We start from the raw sequence: 14,280 nt of genomic DNA on the forward strand, positions 1-14,280 counted from the left end.
GCAAACCTAGACAGCATATTAAAAAGCAGAGACATCACTTGGCCAACAAAGGTCTGTATAGTCGCAGCTTTGGTTTTTCCAGTAGTCATGTATGGAGAGCTGGACTATAAAGAAGGCTGAGCATCGAAGAATTGATGCTTTCAAACTGTGGTGCTAGAGAAAACTCTTTAGAGTCCCTTGGATAACAAGGTCAGACCAGCCAATCCTAAAGGAAATCAGCCTTGAATATTCACTGGAAGGGCTGATGCTGAAGCAGAAGCTCCAATATTTATGGCCACCCTGATGTGAAGAGCCAACTCACTGGAAATGACCCTGATGCTGGGAAAGATTGAGGGCAGGAGAAGGGGGCGACAGAGGATGAGATGGTTGGATGGCATCATTGACTCAATGGATATGAGTTTTAGCAAATTCAGGGAGATGGTAAAGGATAGGGAAGCCTCGTGTGCTGCAGCCCATGGGGTTGCAAAGAATTGGACATTACTGAGCGACTGAACAACAACAACCTACCCATTCATTCAACAACCCCATTCATTCATTCAGCACCCAGGGCTGAGGGAATGACAGAGAAACAAAAGTTTCCATTCTCAGGGCAGATGGACAGACAAGCAATAATCGTAAGGGACTGAGATCGGAGCCACTGAAGTGCAGCTGCATCCTCAAGGCACGTTCAGATTCCTAACTGGTGACCATGACAGGACTGGAATGTTCAGGGAAAGTGCACATACTCTGGAATCTTCTGCCCACCATTCTACTCAATCAGCCTACATACCAGAGCAAGCCTAAAATACATGCCAGCTGCCTCAACTCATTCCTAACTGAAGGAACATGATGTACCAAGAATGGAGAGGAGCACAGCCTATGACTTTATGGAACAAAGTACACAGCTCTCCCAAGGGCCAGCATCTTAAGCTCTGACCTAAAAAGACTGTGATCACACAGGATCTTCAACAAATGCGTTCGCGTCAGCCATCGCCAACCTAAGATTTGACACCAATAAATTTACAGTTGCTGTGGAAGCTTAGAGAAGAGGCCAACTAACTTGAGGGGCAAGAGGAAGCATCTCTGAAGTGGAAAAATTTGAGCTGGGTTTTGAAGGATAAGAGGGGGCTTCCCTGGTGGCTCAGATGGTAAAGAATCTGCCTGCAATGCCAGAGACCTGGGTTCGATCCCTGGGTCAGTCAGATTCCTTGGAGAACAGAATGGCTACCCAATCCAGTGTTCTTGCCTGGAGAATTCTGTGGACAGAGGAGCCTTGTGGGTTATAGTCCGTGGGGTTGCAGAGTCGGACACGACTGAGCAACTAACACGTTCACTTTCACTTGGATACGGTGGGATTTCCACATGACGAGGAAGTGAGGAAAGAGGCGCTATCCGAAGTAAGCTGCCTTACTGTAGATGCCATGCTCGCTCTGAAAGTCCAGGATGCTTCCTTCCCTCCGCTTGAGAGTGAAACATACTACATTTTCAGAACAAGCAGACAAGGAAGCCTGTGGTTCAGTATTTTCCAAAATGTTTGCTACGGAGTTCATTCTGTGGACTGCTTAAGGGAAAAGGAGATTTTTGGTAAAACAAAAAATAATATTGGTAAAAATAATATTGGTAAAAATTTGGTAAAAAAAAATAAATCATACATTTATTTAAGAAAACATCTTGTGGACCTTATGTTTCATAGCATGCTCTGTGGTACAAATAGTTCAGGATATGTAAAAGGGAGAATTAAGATTTTAAAAAATTATTTCTTCCTGGATTTTATAAAGGAATTACTTCTCATTCCTTTACAAAAATCCACAAATTAGAGTTACAAAATTATGTTCAGAATTGAAGAGTCATTTTTTTCAACTGTAATCCAAATAATAATTATAAATAATATCTAAATGATAACAATAACAGAGATTACAGTCTGCTAGGCACTATTCTAAAGCCTTATTTAAGTGACACTATTGAAACATCGTCACAACCACCAATGAAGCTGGTGGATTATATGGAGAAGCTTAGACGTTTTAGATGACTTGCACAGGTGACACAGCTTTTAAGCAACGGGATGTGTGAGTCTGGCGCCTGTGCATTTAGCCTTGCACTATCCTGCTTGCTACAACGCAGCCACAACGAACGTTAGTAACACTTTACACCAAGGAGAGAAACTTTGGAACTGGGAAGACTGTGGTTCATAGCAGGACACAAGCTATCTTCTCCAAATCTGCGGACATCTCTTGAGTGACAAGTGCACAAAGGAAAGGATCACCAGGAAGGTGACATCTGAGAGAAACCACTCCATGTACAAAAGTGCAGCCCAACACCTGAGCTCAGGGGAGTGTGATGAGGTTGAGTGTGGGGAGCTGGGGAGGAGGAGAGAGAAAGACCTCAATTCCCCCTCCTCTCAAAAAAGGGATGGTTCTTGCTCAACCTATACCAATGACTGGCTGTGAAGACTGAAACATTTTGAGAAATAAATGAAAAAAGGACTGTCTACACATGCAAGCTTTTTTTTTTTTTTTTAATTGCCTGCGAAGGCTATATGAAATTTTGGATTTAAATGGCTACAAAGGAACATCTCTGAGCTCCTGCAAAACAGAGGAGGAAGATGGAAGATGTTCCCCAGGAAGGTCACGGGGAACTGATGTGTGGTTTCACTCTGAAAAGTGTTCTTTTTACCAATCTGTGGAGATTAAAATGCTCCTTCCTCTACTGCAGTTTGGCAGAGAACACAGAGGAGGTGGAGGACAGAATGTATCAGGCAACCCAGGTCAAAGAACTCAAGGCAGGACAGACGGTACTCAGCTTTGAGGGAGAGCAGCGGGGCCACACACTCAAAGAAGCCATTCCCACGTTACCGAAGAAGTGGCTCCAGGCATTCTGCAGACTGTACTGGAGGAGGGAAGCACTGCCACAGAAATCTACTGATGATGACAGCACACTGAACAAATCCCAAACCACAAGACCCCGATGCCAGCTTCCGTGCAGACTGATATAAGACAGAAACAGCCTGCAATCCAGAACGTAATCGTGAAGCCTGAAATTTGGGCCCAACCACAACTGTGACCACTCAGCAAAGACCAAAGTTCACAAGTTTCCCAGTAAAGAGGAATTAGAATTAGCAGAATTCCACTAGGTAATGCTTGTAGGTTACTCTATGTATTTATACTCGGGACACAGTAATAACTACCTTGTGAGTCATTTGCAACCCAAGACTACTGCTGGGGTTCACAAGCCTAGCTGTTTCAGCATTACTGAGGAGGTGGGACAAAATATGGATTCTAGAACGCCAGCCTAGTTCTGCTGAATTGGAGTCTTCTGGGGTTTGAATCTAAGAATCTCTGTTTTATAAACATGTCTCCTCGATAATTCTTATCCAGTTAGATACAAGACATCCCTGGCCTGAGTTTTTATGCTTATGGACTGATGAGGTGTTTGATATTCACTGCTTCACAAAGGATAGCTTCAACAAGATTATTTTTCTGTTTAGGAAAATGATATATAGTATAGGTATTCCCTGTGTGCTACGTATTGCAGAAACAAAGAAATATATACAAGATGTGTCTCTTGGTCTGAAAATACTTTAACTGGGGAGACAGAACATAGAACTTGACTGGTAGTCAAGTAGCCAATACTGAGACATACAGGACAGATGGTTTCCCAGGTGAGGAAAGGTTCTAGAGAAAAAAACCAGATAGAGGAGAACACTACGAGTAAAGGTGGGGAAGGAGGATGGAACGGTAAAACTGGATTGGGAGGAGAAATGGGAATAGTTGGATACGGTTGGGAGAGTTTTGTAAAGTTTCATAAACCTTTATAGACATTTCTGTCTCTCTACAGGCACTCACATATATATACGCATACATATATACCTATGGATATACTCATAGAGAGAGATGGAGGGGAGGAAGGGGGCAGAACTTTAAAAAACCTTTACTGGACTATAATCTGGAATGCAAAAATTACAATCTGGCATGAACTATCCCCCGGGACTCCGTGTGTCACCTCAGTAACAATACGTACACGAGTTAAAAAATTATCCTATGTCATTAAAAAAAAAATAGGATGTATAACGACACTGTGAGAAATTACATATGTCATTTTTGGATATTGCTTCCTATCTTTAATACAGTGGCAATTTTAGGATAGTACAATTCTTATCTAACATTTTCCTGTCCTGTCATGATTTATCTTACAAAAATATTTCTATCACTCAGACCCATAGTTCTAGCAGGAAGCCAGGCACAGTGTCAGTGCTCCTGTGGAGTATTAAGTGAATCCGTGATACATGAGACCTCACACAAACACCGCAGCAAGAAGCCTACCTGGAAAGGCGGCGGCGTGGACACGGCAGGGATGACCGCAGCGGCGGCTGCAGCGGCCGCAGCAGCACTGGCTGGGTCGGGCTGCACAGCGATGGGGCTGATCATGTGCTCCATTGTGTGGATTTTACCATCTTCAATCATTTTAGGGGCCGGAGCTGCCTGAAACATGGAATATTGGGCGCCGATGGCAGGGATGGCCACTGTAAGAGAAGGAAAAGGGAAGCACAGGTCAGTTACTTCTAGTCACTGAGGGAAGCGCCATCACTTCCTCAATATTTTTAAAAACAAGTTTAGCAGCCAGGGGCTCTGCCTGCAAACGAATGCTCTCTCACTACAGGTGCTATCCAAGAGGGGAGGTGGAGGTACCCTATATCCTGCTGGACTTTCAAAAGGAACCATGTGGCAATGGGTGGGATCTCCCCACAGATCCTCAGGGTAGGCAAGCCTACAGTTAAGTTTCTGTGCCCACATTTTCTACTGCTAACAGAATTTGGAACAGAATAGCATTTAGACTCGTATTCTTGAGGTCCTACAGAGCAAGAAATGGCCTTGCAGTTTTGAGAAAACAGGCTCAGAATAAGAAGTGAGAGCAGAGGCTTGAGGCCCAAGAGTGTGAGAAGAGCCTGCCAGTTCCTTATCACCCATCTTACTCAGTACCAGCCCCACTGCCCTTTTTCACTTTCACCACGTTTTAAAGAGCAGGTGCTACTGAGAGTTTCATTCTGAGAACTCAGAGGTCAGTGTATATCCTCCCCGACCTGCCAATGCAAAGACATGTTTCTGTGAATAAAGTTCAAAGGACTCATTTCAACCAGAGGATCAGACAGATCACAGTGTTCGAATGTCAATGTATGCTGCTGCTGCTGCTGCTGCTACATTGCTTCAGTCATGTCTGGCTCTTTGCAACCCTATGGACTGTACAGCCTGCCAGGCTCCTCTGTCCATGGGATTCTCCAGGCAAGAATATTGGAGTGGGCTGCCATGCCCTTCTCCAATGTATGATAAGGGAAGGTAAAAAGACAAAAAAAAAAAAAAAAAGCCCTGATTTGGGGGAGGTTGTGTGAGTGTGTGTTGTATGTTTTGAGGATGGTAAGAATATTGAAATGCACACAACAGAGTATACTTTCACTTATTTCTATTCTCCAACTGCAGGTAATTTTTTCGAATAAAAGCCGATTTGATATAAGGTAAAGAGAAATGCTTGCATGCTGTGTGCTCAGTTGCTTCATTCGTGTCTAACTCTTAGTGACGCTATGGACTGTAACCCACCCAGCTTCTCTGTCCATGAGATTCTCCAGGCAAGAATACTGGAGTGGGCTGCCCTCCCCAGGGGATCTTCCTGACTCAGGGATCAAAGCCATGTCTCCTGCTTTGCAGGTAGAGTCGTTACCAGTGAGCCACGGTGGAAGCCCAAAGAGAAATGACTGTAGGCTAAACAACGGTACAGTCATTCAATGAAATATATCTAAAATCTAAACCAGATCTTTTACCTGCCTTTCCATCTATGTGATCTTGTGCCTAGATACTTCACCATTGCCTGGTGTTCCTCCTAAAATTACAGAGTTCTAATTTTCTGAATGAATCAGAAACAGAGGTCAAGGGGACAGGGCCCAGAAAGGGCTATAAGTTTGAGCTACATCTGAGTTGTACTAAGCAACTCTGGATTGTTCTGGCTACCAGCCACAGGAATTTCTACCCCATGCCTCAGAACACAATTACATGCTTAAAGATCTTTTGAGTTCTTTTCTCTGGGCTTCCCTGGTGGCTCAGCTGGTAAAGAATTTGCCTGCAATGTGGGAAACCTGGGTTGGGAAGATTCCCTGGAGAAGGGAAAGGGTATTCTGGTCTGGAGAATTTCATGGATAGTCCATGGGTTTGCAAAGAGTTGGACATGACTGAGTGACTTTTCTTTTCTCTAGTTAAATCTTAAACTACTGCCAACGGGAATACTTTTCCCAACAAGTAGAAGAGACAACTCCTGTATCCAGGCTCTGCTTTATGGAATTAGAGAGAAACAGGATCAGTTTTATATTGTTTGATGCATCAATGACATTTCCTAGGAAATCCAGTCTAAGGGGTCACTTAACTGCAGAAGTGGCAGAATTTTTTTCACAGGCATTAAAAAAAAAAAATCACTGGATTACTTCAAAAGGAAGCTCTACTGAGAAAAGGCCTTGTAAGCCCCTATGTGGTCAATGCCAACCTACACTCCTTATACACAGCTCCCTTGATATTGTTTTAGCCAGAAGAAGGAGTACAGTCCTAGCCAACACGAAGTCAGGAGCTGAGCTTCAAAGTGCAGATGCTCTCAAAGAGCTCTTCAACCTACCCTCCATGAGACTGGGAGAAGGTCTGGAGGAGTATCACGATGGAATTTCCCATGTGTTTGGGTGCTTGTGTGGTGTGTGCACACAGGGAGTTTGTGCCATGCTCACACTGCGCAGTTCAATAAAGCTCCCTGCAGCTTAGGATCAGAAAAAACACCTGTCTCAGATGACTGACGGCATTAACAACGTTGGAAAACTGGTTTGTGGGGCCTGGAGGATGGAAGCAAAGTTCAAGGTCCTTCGCTTCAACTACTTGAGTGCCCCTCTACCCTCAATCTACTGATCCAACAAGAGGCAGAAATGAGAGCTGGAAATTAGCTGCAGAAAGTTTCTCTGCTGCCTTACTCCCAGGTGTTCTGGTTGGTTAAGACCATAATAAGGGACAGCAGCGTTATTTACTCCTGAAGGGGAATTTCCCAACAACTCTCAGAACTGGCAGAGTTGCACCTTCTGGCTTCTGATGACTGGGGTCAAAACAGGCTTGAGTAAGGGATAGAAAGCTTTTAGCTGGTAGAAGATACAGAAGAGCCTCACATTTTTCTACCCCCGCACCCCTCGCCCCAACCTCCCTAACTGAGAACCTGCCTAATTGAGAAAAAGTCTAACAACTGGCGACAGCCATTTGGGAAACCCACTATAAGAAAGTTTGACTTGAACATCGTCAAAATTAGACCATCCCCCAAGCTCTAGATAAGAAGGCCCAGGAGGCCACGATCCTTGCCTAATCTCTGCCTGCCTTTGAGAAGAGGAACCCACATGCAGATGAAAGTGCCGAGGAAGTCAGCTCAAAGAGAGGGAGTTGGGGTTCAGGCTGAATAAATGCATTCTCACTCTGGTTTATACTGACCTGTACCAGGCTTAATGGCAACTGGGTTGACAGCAGAGATTTCCAAATTCGGTACAAGTTCATATCCTTTTTCTTGCTGTTTTCCTTTTCCTTCATGATATCGGCTATATATACCACGGCCAGCAGAATATCCCCCAAGGTAGGAACCCCTGGGGCCCGGGGCTCTGTTGCCAGCTGCACCTCGACCCCGGCCTCTTATGCTGCCTGCTTATAATAACAACACAAAAAATGATGAGCTACCAACAGCAACTGTACAGGAGGTGGATCTTAACCCAAGGTTCTTGGCACTTTGGTATATGTCCTGGCTCTAAGCTACAGGTGGCTACACCTCTGCTCTTTAGTGAGCTCAGAAGATGCTTCAGACTTTCTGGCTCCAGCCTAGATGCATCCTAAGATGTCTGCTTAGTACACAAGATGAACTTGAAGGGTGAGTTCCTAGGATTGAAACTGCCACTCCAATAAATAAAAATTTTCTAAGATGGTCACAAAACTAGATGTAGAAGGGGAAGTGCTAGTTCATCTTCCTCATTTTAGGCGTGAGAAAACAGGCTTCAGGAGCTTAAAGGGGCTGACTAAAGTCACAGAGCCGGTTAATCAGCCGGCAGGACACAGAACCCAAGTATTTTGCTTTCCAGTGTAATGCCTGCTTTCAGTACAGGCTAGTCAGTGACTAAGAACAACAAAACAACACAAACAAACCCAACAATACTGTGCCCTTCACTCCCCAACATCTAAAGGTTTAATTTCACAAGTAGGCTTTAACCTAAGAACCCAGAGACTTGCCGTCTAACCCCACGTTGGATAAAGGCCCTTGGAGGGCAGAACGCAAGAAAAGCTTGCATGCTGCACGTGATGGGTAACGTTACCTCACGCTGTATATATGAACCATCTACATTTTCCTCGATGCTGTAGCAGTGACTGCCCCAATGAGGGTTAGTAGGAGGGGTCGCCGTCCACCAGCTCAGTAAATGACAACCACCACGCCCCAAAGGGCATCCATCTGGCAGATGCGTCCCCCCCACTCCCGCCCACGTAGGCGAGGAACCCCCACTAACCTTTCACGAAGTAGTCCCTGTTGGGCCCGATGAGCGCGTTGTAGGGGTAGCCATAGTAGGCTAGCGTGTAGGGGTCACAGGAATACACGTAGCTGGGCTGCTGCACCACTGCTGCCTCGGCTGCGCCGCCACCCTTGGCTGCCTTCTGGTAGCGGGAGTACTGCTCCTTGTCGACGGGCTTGGCCAGCGTCACCTCGAGGCACGAGCCCTCCAGTTCGGTGCCGTTGAGGTTGTTCATGGCGTGCACGGCGTCCTCGCGGCTGGCGAAGTGCACGAAGGCATAGTCGCGGATCTTCTTGACGCGCTCCACGCAGCCCGGGTTGAACTGGCCGAAGCTCTTCTTGATGGTGTCCTCAGTGGTCTCGATCATGAGGTTGCGCACGTAGAGGATCTTCACGGTCTCCATGACATCCTCGTCCACGTCGATCTCGGGCTCGGCCCAGTCCACAGCGATCTGGTGGCCCCACAGCTGGATGCGGCCGGGCATGAGCTTGCGGCGCGCCATGGCGGCGGCACGGTGGCTCTCGTACTCCACGAAGGCAAAGCCGCGATTCTTCATCTTGTCGGCCGCGCTGGCGTAGACGATCACATCGAGCACGCCCTCCGTGACCTTGGCGATCTCCTCCAGGATCTCCTCGCGCTTCTTCATCTTGGGGATGCCCCCGATGAAGAGGCGGCAGTTGTCGACGCTGCAGCACACGCCCAGCAGGCGTCCGGGGCGGATCTCATAGTTGTTGAGCTCGCGGACGGCGCGCTTGGCCTCGTTCTTGTGGCAGTACATGACAAAGGCATAGCCGCGGTTCTTGCCATCAAAGTCCATCATGAGGCGCAGCTCGTAGATGCGGCCCACCGCCTCGAACACTGGCACCAGCTCGTCCTCGTACACATCGCGGGGGATCTTGCCCACAAAGACCTCGCAGCCGCGCTGGGGGTGCGGGCCCTCCCAGCCGGGCGGCGGGCCGCCGTACTTGCGCTGCCCATTCTCCTGCACCATGCTGTAGCCCGTGCGCTCCATCAGCGCCAGCAGCGCCGCCTCGTTGGGCGCGCCCGCCACGCCCTCGGGCACCTTGGCAGAGGACCCTGTGGCAGAGTCACTGCTCATGGCTGCGGTGGAATCCTCTGCGGTCATAATGTCACAGGCATCCACGGCCGGTGGAGACCTGGGGAAGGCAGGAGGGAGAGGATGAGCCTAGAATCTACACCAAGTTGAGCCACAACTTGACTACAATTTTTTTTTCTTCTTTTTCTCTTTTTTTTTCTTAAAGCCATCCAAGACTCACGCTTAATTCTCGGGTGGTTAAATGAGAAGTAAGATGGGGACTTCTCTGGATGAGCGGCGGCTCTAAAATCGTCTAAATTAGGCAAGTTGTTTTGCAGGAAAAACCAGAAGTGACTCAGGAAAAAAAAAATCAGAAGGAGCAGGTACTTCCGCCTAATCAGCACCCCCAACAGCTTTGAAGCATAGAGAACCTGCTGTCATTGTGGGTGCAAATCTCACGTCTTGAGGCAGTTGGCAACATCTTTTGCTTAATTCCTGCACTGTCAACTCAGATTGATTTCCTTTTAGTATAGCATTTTACCCCCTTTATTTCTTTGGCAGACAAAGCCTGCTTTCTTTGCTTTCTTTTTAAAGAGGCTTTTTCATTTAGGAATGGAAAGAGGGCAGTGTATTTACATTGTTAAGGAAAAAAAACTGAGGAGGTGTTATTATAGAAGATACAGAACTGTGTGCTGAAGCTTTTTACAGGGAAGAAATGGAATATCCACAATAACGAAGGACTTGGGCGAAGAACTGTGCGAAGAGCTGGTAAGTCTGATTTTTACGGTGTCACTCCCTGTCAGCAATTATGAACCATTCATGGATTTGGAATCAGTGCACAAAGAGCTAGATTAGGTTCAGGCTGGGGATTTTTGAAACAACTATCTGGTAAACTACAGGATAGTTTTCAGAGAATTGTCACATGCATTATCTTATTTGATCTTAATCTCCTTTCATGGTAAGTGACAGTATCATTAGTCCTAATTTGTCTATGGGGAAATAGGTTCAGAGAGGTTGAATAAATTACTCATTTCACACAGCAGGTATCTGCTCCTATCGGGACTTGATTTCAAGCCATCTTGTGTTCTTTCTTCTAAACCAGTGCTGGGCAATAGAACTCTCTGTGATGATGAAAAAGCCGTCGATAGCCACTTGTGGCTACTGAATACTTGAAATGGGACAGTTGCAGAGTTTTTCATTTTTTTCTAAAATTAAATAGCTACATAAGTGCAAATCTAAAGCACGCCACCTTCATTCCTTCAGAACAAGACCCTTAGAAATGACTTAAAATTATACAGTGAGATTATCACTAAGCACTTCTTACTGTGCCTTTGTAAAGAATAGCTCTGATTAGCTTTTTTTAAAAAATGAAGTTTATTTCATTTTTTTGGACTATGAAAGTATTCAAGTAAATTTTATGGAAATTAAGAAAAAGTAGGAAAAAGAAGTTATTCCTAATTCTCCTACCCAGTGATAGCCACATAAACTTTCCCATCTTGCTTTTGATAGTTTCTTTGGGGGGAATGGGAGTGGTGGAGCTAGGCTTCCAACAAATTTACATCTGCTGCTTTATTTCATTTTATAAGCATTCCTCCACATTCTTAAAACTGTAAAAATATGATTTATAATAGGAATATGGTTTCATCATTCAACTAAATTTTTTTTTCATTTTTTAAAATGTACTGCTGGGAATTCTACACAAGGATATTAAGGGAAATTTCAAGGTTAATTAAGGTACATTTGCTCATCTAAAGAAAAAAAAAAAATTATAGGGACACAACAGAATGTATGTTTTCGCCTGTTGGCCAACCAGTACTACCTAGGTTCGTCTGCTGAAACATCAAGCAGCAGTACAGTTTCATGCGTTAGTGAGTGGCCACTGGACTGATGCTGAAGCTGAAACTTCAGTGCTTTGGCCACCTGATGCAAAGAGCTGACTCACTGGAAAAGACCCTGATGCTGGGAAAGATGGAGGGCAGGAGGAGAAGGGGACGACAGAGGATGAGATGGTTGGATGGCATCACCAACTCACTGGAGATGAGTTTGAGTAGACTCCGGGAGTTGGTGATGGACAGGAAGGCCTGGCGTGCTGCAGTCCATGGGGTCGCAAAGAGTCGGACACGACTGAGCGACTGAACCAAACTGAGCTAGAACCAGAGTGCATGACTATGTGTGAATCCTAGCTTGAACACTTCCTAGTTGTATGACCTGAAGCAAGGATATTCAGCTCCTTCATGCCTCAGTTTCCCTATCTATATAATGGGAACAATGATAACAGTATTAACTTTGTTACATTTACAAAAGTAAGTTAATACATACAAGCATTTTGAACTGTGCCTGGGAAATTGTAAATGCTCAAGAAATGTCAGTTATTACACTTCATCCAAACTTCTGGGTAAAACTTCAGACCAATTTAGTTTTAGAGTAATTTTGACACTTTCTCAGTTCTTTAAAAACATCTGTGTGATATGGCTGCTATTCTTATTTTTAATTTTCTTTGCTCTTCAGTTGCTTGAAAGCTGTTTTGGCAGCATATCTAATTATTATGAAGCCTTTTTTTCTGGTTTAAGTTTGAAAATAATATAGTTCCTGGAGTTTTGTGTTGAAGCAGAAATTTCATATCAGATTTGAACATGAAGATCTTTCCCTCCTTCCAAAAGGAAGATAAGGATATATTTTTAAGATAAGAAGATTCTTTGTATAAACACCTATGCATTTATAATCTGTGACCTGGGAAGGAAATGCCAGGTATATATATATATAAACACGTATGAGGGAATTCAAGATCTTAACATGGTTTAACTACATAAAACAGTGACTAAAGTCCAAAGGAATAGTCCTTCTATCTCTTCTGAGAGATGTAGAGTTGACTTTTTCTTAATACTTTCATAATTGTACTTTGAAACTACTCTTTAACTCACACAAAAAGCTGTATAATGCCAGGTTAGGGGAGTCATTTTCAATTCCAGCCCTATTAATTTCACCAGAAAATCTGTTGCTTTCAGTAAGTAGTTATAGCTTATTCTCTTGCACCTGCAAGCCAAGAAAAGCCTTTTTCCCCTGAGCTTTCATCATCTGGGATAAATGAATCATGTTACTGGCCCCCCTTCCCTTTTTACTTTGAACCCTAGGAGGTTTGGAGTTGAATTTGTCACTTTAGTTTTATATTTGGTGTAAGACATTACAGCACACTCTCAGGTTCATCTGATCTTGGCTATAGTTTCATTTTTTTAGTCTCCTATATACCCAATGCCATGAATTTAGCTATGTATATTATTCATCTAACTGTTTTCATGTCCTTGGAAGCCATCTCTATAATTCTGGAGTTAGGAGAGGAATAAATGCATATACCCATGGGAAAAAAAAATATAATTTGCATGAAATATAAATTAGTATAGTATTTAAATGAACTATTTTTACACTACAGATACATAAAAGCAACTGAGAACCACAATGAGATACCACTCTGCATCCATTAGCATGCTAGTGTGTGTGTGTGTGTGTGTGTGTGCACGCATATGTGTGTGCTCAGTCATATCTGACTCTTTATGACCACACTGACTGTAGCCTGACAGGCTCCTCTGTCCATGGGATTCTCCAGGCAAGAATACTGGAGTGGGTTTCCATTTCTTCCTCCAAGGGACGTTCCTGACCCAGGTACTGAACCTGGGTCTCCTGCACTGCAGATTCTTCACCACTGAGCCACTTGGGAAGTCCTAGCGTGCTATTATAACCAACCAAACATACAAACTAATGAAGTAAAATAAGTGTTGACAAGAATGTAGAAAAACTGCAATCTTTTCTCATTGCTGGTGGGAATGTAAAATGGTGCAGCTACTGTGGAGAACTGTATAGCGGTTCCTCAAGAACATAACACTTATCATATGATCCACCAATTCCACTACTGGGTATATACTCAAAAGAACTGAAAACTGGGACTCAACACAGATATTTGCACACCGTTTATCATAACAGTATTATCCACAGTAGCCAAAAGGTAGGAACAACCCTGAAGTCCACTGACACATGAATGGGCAAACAAAATGTGGCATGTATACTCAACGGAGTATTATTCAGCCTTAAAGAAGAAGGAAATTCTCACACGTGCTGCAGCATGGATGAACCATGAAGATAAAAGGACAAATATTGTATGATTCCACTTTCATGAAGTACCTAAAGAGTCAAATTCATAGAAAGCAGAATAGTGGTTGCCAAGAACTGTGGGGAGGGAGAATGGGGAACTATGGTTTATGGTGTCCCAGTGAGAGATGATAAGAAAGTTCTGGAGAGGGGTGGTGGTGATGGTTGCACATCAGTGTAATGTATTTAATGCCACTGAACTGTACATGTAAAAATAGTTAAAATGGTTCTTTATTATGTAAAGGTTAACACACATAGTGAGAAGGCTCAGAGATGCAAAAAGGATAGAAATAAGGTTCTGTAAAGTTAGGATTTCATTAGAGGCCATTACAAATGGTATATTGCATCAGTTTAACACATTCAAGAATATCTTATGTTCTACAAACTTCATTCTTCTTATCTTTATGTCTAAGATGCCATAGTTAAATAAATTACCATGCTGTTTAATGAGTTTTCAAGGCCAAAGGCTTAGATATGTAAAAGATATATGGCTTATTTAATGTCTTAAAAGCAGGGGAACTATATAGCATCAGCTGTATGACCTTCTTTCAGAGATGAAACAGAAACCTTATTA

The 14,280-nt window shown here is 44.1% G+C and overlaps 1 protein-coding gene across 9 annotated transcripts in view; it reads right to left on the bottom strand.

Moving 5' to 3' along the window:
• Positions 1 to 14,280, bottom strand: part of RBM47 (RNA binding motif protein 47) — a 169,718-nt gene that overhangs the window by 3,126 nt on the left and 152,312 nt on the right. For 8 of the 9 annotated variants that reach the window (XM_005681538.3, XM_005681536.3, XM_018049385.1 and 5 more), the window contains 3 exons: positions 8,528 to 9,687; positions 7,473 to 7,679; positions 4,299 to 4,498 (listed from right to left, as the gene is read on the bottom strand). In XM_005681538.3, the coding sequence (XP_005681595.1) occupies positions 4,299 to 4,498; positions 7,473 to 7,679; positions 8,528 to 9,656 (1,536 nt within the window). In that variant the 5' untranslated portion in view covers positions 9,657 to 9,687. The remainder of the gene's footprint in view (positions 1 to 4,298; positions 4,499 to 7,472; positions 7,680 to 8,527; positions 9,688 to 14,280) is intronic. The other variant, XM_013964601.2, reaches the window with a different exon arrangement.

Source organism: Capra hircus, chromosome 6 (assembly GCF_001704415.2).
Source record: "Capra hircus breed San Clemente chromosome 6, ASM170441v1, whole genome shotgun sequence".
Classification (NCBI taxonomy): Eukaryota; Metazoa; Chordata; class Mammalia; order Artiodactyla; family Bovidae; genus Capra; species Capra hircus.